We start from the raw sequence: 8,327 nt of genomic DNA, 5'->3' as shown, positions 1-8,327 counted from the left end.
GTACTAGCAGCAGCAGCCACTATGGCATTATGTTCTGTATAATAATACCTTGACATTTCCTTGTAATTAGAAACATTTTCTTAACAAAGTTTTCCTCAGAGAACTTCTGAAGATTTTATTGTTCAATAGTAGTGTAATTCCTGTTGTTTTTCTTACAATGTAAAGAAAAATGCAGATTTGGGGAGGTAATGGACTTAATGTAATCAGGTAGCCTGCTTTTCAGAGAAGAAACAGACTGTTCCCTGGCTTTCTACTGAAGTATGATTTACTTAACAACTTGTCATGTCTAAGGTTCATAGTAATTCATGAACTTTAATGTGCATCAAGATGTATTTGTTTCCAGTCTAGCAGCAAAGTTATACTAATAAATCTTTGCCTACATTTTTAAAAATACATGCCAAGTGTCTTACCTTTCTTTTGCTCCTTAGAGGCAGCATATGTACTCATGTGTAGATTTTTCAGTGCACTGATAAGAAATAATATGGTGCAACAGCACTTCGTTTTTGTTCAACCTTTGTACTTGATGAATAAGCAGGCAATGTAAAAAAAACAAAACAACCCAAAAACAAGCAAACAAAAAAAAACCCTAGAAAGTCCTTGGCAAAAGATTGACTAGGTTGCGCAACTTCTTATAATCATCTTGGATTCAATTGGATCTGTAGCCAATAGGGAAGTCTAATGGTAGTATGCTCAAGTGTCAAGTTCCAGATCCTGTAGGAAGCACTGAGTTAAAATGCCACTGGGAATTTACAAGCAAGTTGAGTTATAATAAATCAAAGAAATGCTGGAGACAGAAAAAGACTTACATTTTTTTATGTGATCAGTCATCAACTGAAGAAAATTTAAAGATATTTGTATAATGACATAAAGATCTCTAGTTAAATCTGGGTTAAATTCTTGTGTTTTGGAAACAGCATCAGAGGAGCTGTGGCGTGTGATATATAAAGGTCATTATTTACACAGAATTACAAGCACTTAAGGACATATGTTATATGGACTATATTTCAGGAAGAAATACTAAAACCAAATTTAATTTGCTCTGATTTGAGAGGGTGTCTATATGCAGGTTGAAAAACAATATATTGATACACAAACACTGTGTCCATTTTTTTTTATTGGTACTCATTCTCTAAGCCTCATTCCGTCCAATGCACAGCATCAAACTACAAAATGATTCAGTGTCCTCTTAGTCTCAATTCTTCTCAAATACATAGTTATAGAAATAATTTAACTTTCTTATCCCTCTTTGATGTTCTTGCCACTTTGATTTTTTGTTTAATATCTGAGAACATTCTCCAGCTTTTCCAAGCTACATCCCTGATTCAGCATCATGAGCAGTCTTCAAATTACTTGTGGTAATCAGTTGTCTTCCTGTGGCACCCATTGCTGATATTTTTGTTGCCTCTTAGAAAATCACTGCATTTTAACCTTCTGTCAGAAGGTTTCCAGCAGAGAAGATGCAGCTAAGTCGGACATTTCTAGTCTCAAGGACATACTGGATCACCTTGAAGTATTTAGCCATGAGTCCATATCACATAAGAAAAAGAGACTTGCCTCAGGTAAAAAGGTTCCTGCATAGTGTGTCCACACACCCTTAAAATTGGTGGGGCTGGAAAAGTACACTTTTTCTTCTTACTCTGCCATGCATGCTTGCAGTCTCAACACAGACAAGAAAAGTCCAGTAGAGCTTGGAGACACCACTGCTCAATGTTGGCAGCTGCTTCCACGTGATGTTTTAGAACACAGGAGAAAACGTAGCAAGTGGTATTCTTCTCTCCCTCTCTAAATGCCAGGGCGATCTCCAGGAAAATGCACCCTGTTTGTACTTAACGACAAGCTCCCTATGATCGGTTCTGAGAGACTCCCCACGTGAATTACATTTAGTGTGCAAATTTACTTTGGAAATCAGCAACTGTAACATTTCCTTAAATTCTTCATTGCAGTTTCTCTGCTTTCATTCTGTCATGTCTTCAGTTGGACTTGATTTTAGAGAAACTGTCACTGCTGAGACCTTGCAACAGCTTTCATACACCCAGATTGAGGGATGAAGAGTCTCCAATAAAGAAGTAACATGAGACCTCCCTGCCAGCTCCCAGTTCCATGCTTTCCAGAGAGTCTTGAATGAAACTGCTCTCATAGATTAAGAACGTGCTTCACTTAAAAATTATTCTTTTCCACTATGAAGCATAACATAATTATCCATTTACAAACTGGTGTTCTTAGTGAGGGCCTCATTCTTTGGACTGGATCTAAACAAACCATTTTTGCTGTTCCATTTAATGTCTTGTTACAGCCATCCAGTTTTTCTTGAGAAATCCAGTCCCAGTGCACTCCAAATTTGCCAGAAAAAATGGCAAATCACTTTGATTTGTTTCTTCTTCTTCAGGCTCCAAAGCATCTTTGCAGCGTGAGTTGCTAACCTGACTGAATTTCTACTTAACATCATCAAATTCGTGGCGATTATAGATCTTTATTGAAGTCAGTTGGAAGACTGGGTTACACTTTTGAATCTCTTTTGAGAATTCTCTGGAAGTGGTGAAAACTACAAGGAGAGGCTGAGAAAGCTGGAATTGTTTAGTCTCTAGAAGGTAAAACTTAGAAGGTGTCTTATCAAAGTAAATACCTGATAGCAGGAATAGAGAAAATGAAGTTGGTCTCTTCTCAGTGATGCCCAAGGGTAGGATAAGAGACAATAGCTGCAAATTGGAGAACAGAAAATTCCATTTAAATGTAAGGAAAAATTATTTTTACTGTAAGAGTGGCCAAACATCGAAACATTGCCCAGGCAAGTTGTGGGGTCTCCATCCTTCAAGATATTCAAAACCTGCCTGAACAAGACACTGATGGCCTGCTTTAGGTGTCTGTGCTTTGAGTAGTGGGGCTGGACTAGATGACCTTCAGAAGTCCATTCCAACATGAACCCTACTCCGCTTCTATGGAACTTTTATTATTTCCTTATCCTAAGATTATCGTTATGCAGTTCCACTACTTTGCATCATTTTTTGAGCCTGAGGGCATTCTTGGCTGCAGTCATTGATTGAATAGTGTCAGTTATACAACTTAAAATTTTTGACATCTTGCAACTCATGTAGAGCTAATGAAAAATAGAGGAAAAATAAATCCTGAGGGAAGATATCTAGCTGACTTTGTAGTTCTTAATAGGAGATGGTGTTCTGGAAACAAGCAAATAGTTTAAACAATCTTTCATGAACTGTGAATGGGAGGAAGGTATACTCCTCAGGATCTCAGGAGTTTTTGATAATTTCCTTTAGCTATGTTCTCAAATTGCTTGACTTTCTAGCTTTTAGGAATTTCGTAGAAATTACTAGACAGTAATTAAATTTACTAATTTAATAGTAAATCTAGTAATTTAGTAATTACTAGACAGTAATGAAACAGTGAGATCAACTCTTCATGCCTTCCTTGAATCTGTTAATACATTTGCTTGTAGCTCACTATAGCTGCAGTGGTAGAGAAGTTTTTTTGGTTGCAACCTATTGATTTACTAACAGGATTAAAGTCATGTATCAAGAGTGTCAGGAATCGCTAATTTCTTAGTTCTTGCATGATTAAGAAGCTCCACAGTGGCTAAAACTGAAGTCATTCTTCATTCTTAAGGAATCAAACAGTTCATTGCTAAAAGAAAGTCATCTTATCATCATTAATGAACACTGCCAAATCCTGGTATCTTTATAATATGTTTTTTTTATATGTATTCACAAATCACATAGCAGTGTCTTTATTTCAGACTACCTGTTCTTATTCCAGGAACTTACTGAAAGAGAGCAACTCAGAAGGAGTAGTGTACTTTTCTGAGTGTTGGGGACTATGGAGGTAGACAGGGTGGGAGTGCTGGAAAGGACTGTGTGGGTACTGTAAGGGTAAAGAATTCTTCATCTTTTATATTTTGTGCTGTGAATGTTCCTATTACTAACCCAACTCCAAGAAGATTAGATACAAGTATGTAACTCCTCTTTTTCTCTTTTTTTTTTTTAAAGTTTGTGGAGATTTTGTGTTAAAGGATCATTTAGCAAGACTGAAGGAATACCAGAATATGAAATGGGTGCTTAAAATAGACATCAGCTAGTAAAAGTTACAAAAATGTTGTATTTTTACAGCATAGAAAAGTCAATTCAAGCTGTAGAAGAAGATATCGAACGTGAAAAGGTGGTAGCAGATGACATAATAAAAGACATGTCTCAGGAAAATCAAGTTAAATATATGGAGATGAAGGCTGCAAATGAAAAACTGTCCCAGGTTGGTTTGTTTCATTGTACTTACCTAAAATGTTTCTCAATCTGATGCCATTTGTTTCAGATACAATTTAAGTATTAAAGGGGTTGAGGATGGAATAATACAATAAAAAAGCTTGCTGTTATCTTAATCAATTGTAGAAGTGCCTGAAAAATAAGTAGAGCATTTGACTAAAACCAAATTATTTGTCATTTTATATTTAGTATTTTAAGAACAAATTATGATCATAATTTTCCTCTTCAATTTGGGGACTGACATGCAGATTTAAAAGCCACTGTAGTGCTTCAATGTTTCATCATCTGTAAAATGCAAGCAAAGGGAAAAACAACCCCAGCAATATTTTTTTAGTTCACTTGAGTAGAAAGATTTCCTCCTGTGTACCAAAGTTAATCTAACGGGTTTTTTGTTGCTTTTGTACATCTGCATGTATCAGCAAAATGAATTTGCTTTGTAAAATTTATGTGAGTTTGCTAATTGTAATGTTAATAAAACAGTAAGATTTCCAGGTTCTCCGGGATCATCTAGCTTCAGGGATACAGTCTTGGAAGGTTTCTCTGTATAATCTATATAGATAGGCATCTTTTGTAGGCCAGTCCTTCCCAGATGTCTTAGGATGAGCTGAATCACCAGTCATGGCCTACTTGTCTCTTTCTTAACTCTGAAGAAAACGTGGCTAGTTCAGAGTTAAAAATCAGACTTTAAGCTTCTGAAGTAGAGATTATAAATTCCACCTTCAGTACTGATTTTAAGAAAAATAATGGGAAAAGAGCAAACAGTTCTTTGGTTATAGCCAAACTGTAAATAACAATGAGAATTTACTGGAAAAGTTGGGATGCTGAAAGTAAGTGGATGTTACATCGAAGTTACTTGGAGAAGCTGGTCACTGTCTTGTCTGTCAAATTTTTAAGAGTGGCCATGAGACGTTTTACAGCATTTTATAAATATTAAGTTGCAGAACAAAAAGTAATCTCATCAAGTAGTAATTTTTAACTGAATTTTGCATTTTTTCCTCTTTAGGAATTGATTGTTCAACAGCAGGAGTTGGACACACTAAATGTAAAGGAGGAGGCTCTAAGAGCTGTATGTATGCTAACAAGTGGTCTCTGTACCAATCTTCACTGAACTCTAGTGTAAAAAATAATACAATAGAAAAATATCTATAATCTTTCTCTTTAAATTTTCAGATGCCCTAGCATGAGAAGGCAAAGCTGCCTCTCTGTTTTCCACCAGCAATTTTAATCAGTTCTAGGTAAAAATTTTTATAGCAATAGTGAGGTTTCCTAGCTTTAGTTGCTCATGTGGTTTCAAATGCTTTGTGTGACACTTGATTGATTTGGAATGACTCTCTGAAGCTAAATGTGAAATTGTCATTCACATTCTTCTTAACGGTTTGTGCAACGTAATTTTTCAACATGTTTTGAATTGTCAGCATGTGTGACAATTATTTTCTTGTTCCACATGCCATTTCGGTTGGACTTGATCTTAGTGGTCTTTTCCAACCTTAATGATTCTGCAATTCTGTGATTCAAGAGCAACTGGCATTTCAAGCACAAAGTGGTACCTGCTAAGGTATTTTTTATTCCACATACATACATAAACACACGCTTCTAATACACTGTAATATTGCTACACTGAGAAGAATTTTCTTGTACTGGGTCTTTCATGCATAAAAGGATCTGTGAGCTGAAACATAGTTATGTATATATTCAGAAAGTGTAATTTTCAAATACTACTTGACATTTTTTCATTCCTTTTTAGTACTGAATATGGTTTGTGATACCCTAGAAATGAAGAAGTAGTACATCTGCTCAGAAAATTGACCTAAGGGTGGACTTATAAAGCAAGAAGTGGCTGACTGGGATATTCCTTTCCAGAAAATTGAATATTGAGAATATGTATTATAAAGTTTGTTGTTTATACTGTCTCTGTACTGTTTGTAACAAGTAAACTTCACTTTCAATATTTAGATGACTGTGAGTTAACTATAGCATAAATTCTGCAATGCTCTCTTGCCATCTGAAAATAGCTACTATGTGTTTGCTTTTCCCAACAGGAAATAGCACACTCCCCAGTGAAACAGGAGGCTGTGCAGCTCTATGAAAAGCTCCATGAACTTGAGGAACGTCGAGATCAAATGATTGCTGAGGATAAGAACATGGAATCTCCGCAGGAGGAAAGAGAGAGATTACTAAAGCAGGCAAGAACATAAAATGTTATGCAACAGATTCTCTGAGTCAGTGTTTTAAGGCATTATAGTATTTGAAAGTACTTGGTTTTGAATCTTGCTTCTGTTTGCTTTTTAAGCAGCAGAATAATCTGAAAAGAAGAACACTTAATGAATTGGCTGGATGGGATGTTTCAGTTTCAGCAAAAGTAAAGTCAGCTTTTCACCAAACATGCTGATACGGGAAAACTGATCCTATTGAACAAGTCTGTAACATAACTACAGATGTTATCCTTGTGGGGCCCTGAGCAGATATACTAATCCACAAACAATTTAGTTTACAAGGTTCTGTGCTGTGTTATGTAACTATCCATATGTACTATATGGATTATTGAACCTGAACAACACTAAAAGTGTGTCTGACTTCAAAATGTATATTGAAAAAGCAGAATAACATTTGGAAGACATAACCCTTCAATGAAGAGCCATTGTTGGACAATGCAAGAGCAAGTTTGTGATTTCGTATGCTGTGTTTCTATGCCCTGTATACTAAATTAAGAACTCCTTTTTGATTTTCCTTTTTTTATTTGTAGATATTATTTCATATGTTAAAGTTGTTGTACCTTTTCATAGGTTAAGGATGATAGTCAAGAAATTGCAAGCATGGAAAGACAGTGAGTAATCCTGTTACACTGTTGCTACAAATTACATTTAGACCCTAAAGACAGATAGCTGAATTCCATCACATATTTCTATGAACTTTTAGAACATAGATTTTCAAGTGTCTGCTAGTGTTAACTTTCCACAGGGAACAGAATGTATCCTTCTGTTTCAGCTAAACAGCTTTCTTAGTGAAAGAATATTTAGATATTCATAATGAGATACTTTGTTTACAGAAAAATTGAGGTAATTCTTGAAATCTAGAAACAATTTTAAATTCTTTTAAGCAGTATTCCTGGCTGTTATGATTGGTTAGTTTTAATGCACTGACACCTTTAATTGGATAATAAGGTGCTTAACAGAATTTTTTGAAAGAAACAATAGAAGAGAATTATATTTGAGAATTTAAATAGAAATGTTTTTAAGGTAATATTCATTCTCACTTCGATTGATTATGTAATACCGTGTTTTAGTGAATTTTAGTGAATTTTAGTGAACATGTAGGTAATTTTTAAGGAATACTGTTCCTTGTTGCAGTTTACCAATTATTCTTCCACTGCAAAGCGGTATAGCAACCAGCAGAGGGACCAGTTGAGTAAGTTAAGAACTACTGATGTCTCAACAAAAAGTGTTTTTAATTAAAAAAACCAGCAGAGACTAAAGAGACAGGTGGTTTACGTATATCTCTTATAGTAACAGCAATCCAGATATTCTTTTGGTTTTGATAAAGTTAGGTTTACAATTTTTATTCTTGACATTTCTCTCCATTTTTGTCTAAAAAAAATAAGTATTTTATAACACATTTTTAACCTTGGATTTCATTATCTATTTGTCAGGCTGACAGAAGTAAAAGAAAAAACAAACCATTTTAAAAAGGTCATTCAACGACTCAATATGGATCTGGAAAATCATCAAGGTAATATGACTAGAGTTGTGGCAGAATATGCAGACCCGTTCTGTTCATATTATCACACATATCGTTACGGACATTTGTTGCTTGAAACTTTCAGGCTTATGCAAATGTTTGTGATTCACCATCAGAAGAAGCTTTTGTGTCTGGGGGTGCAGGCATCTCTTTTCAGATATGAGAAATGAGGAATACCCACCCTTAGTGGTATGTTCATCAAGTTCATATTAAGTAGTAAGACTACCATGTAAAATGATAGTACAGCTGTCTGGTTTTCTGTCCCAGTTTTATTTTTTAGGACTACTTGAGGAACAGAAGTTTCTCTTACTGGCAGCATTGCAA

The 8,327-nt window shown here is 35.2% G+C and overlaps 2 protein-coding genes across 2 annotated transcripts in view; one reads left to right on the top strand and one right to left on the bottom strand.

Annotated features, from left to right (window-relative positions):
• Window positions 1–437, bottom strand: part of LRRC19 (leucine rich repeat containing 19) — a 5,571-nt gene extending 5,134 nt beyond the window's left edge. The window contains exon 1 of the mRNA XM_010194870.1: window positions 411–437. Within this exon, the coding sequence (XP_010193172.1) occupies window positions 411–437 (27 nt within the window). The remainder of the gene's footprint in view (window positions 1–410) is intronic.
• IFT74 (intraflagellar transport 74) overlaps window positions 1–7,994 on the top strand; it is a gene marked incomplete at both ends in the record, with an annotated part of 16,083 nt that extends 8,089 nt beyond the window's left edge. Inside the window, 5 exons of the mRNA XM_010194871.1 lie at window positions 4,119–4,257; window positions 5,272–5,334; window positions 6,308–6,451; window positions 7,052–7,092; window positions 7,915–7,994. Coding sequence (XP_010193173.1) covers window positions 4,119–4,257; window positions 5,272–5,334; window positions 6,308–6,451; window positions 7,052–7,092; window positions 7,915–7,994 — 467 coding nt within the window. The remainder of the gene's footprint in view (window positions 1–4,118; window positions 4,258–5,271; window positions 5,335–6,307; window positions 6,452–7,051; window positions 7,093–7,914) is intronic.
• Window positions 7,995–8,327: the final 333 nt, after the last annotated feature.

Source organism: Mesitornis unicolor, unplaced genomic scaffold (assembly GCF_000695765.1).
Source record: "Mesitornis unicolor isolate BGI_N332 unplaced genomic scaffold, ASM69576v1 scaffold26341, whole genome shotgun sequence".
In the NCBI taxonomy this organism is placed as follows: Eukaryota; Metazoa; Chordata; class Aves; order Mesitornithiformes; family Mesitornithidae; genus Mesitornis; species Mesitornis unicolor.
This window is presented reverse-complemented; position numbering and strand designations above follow the sequence as displayed.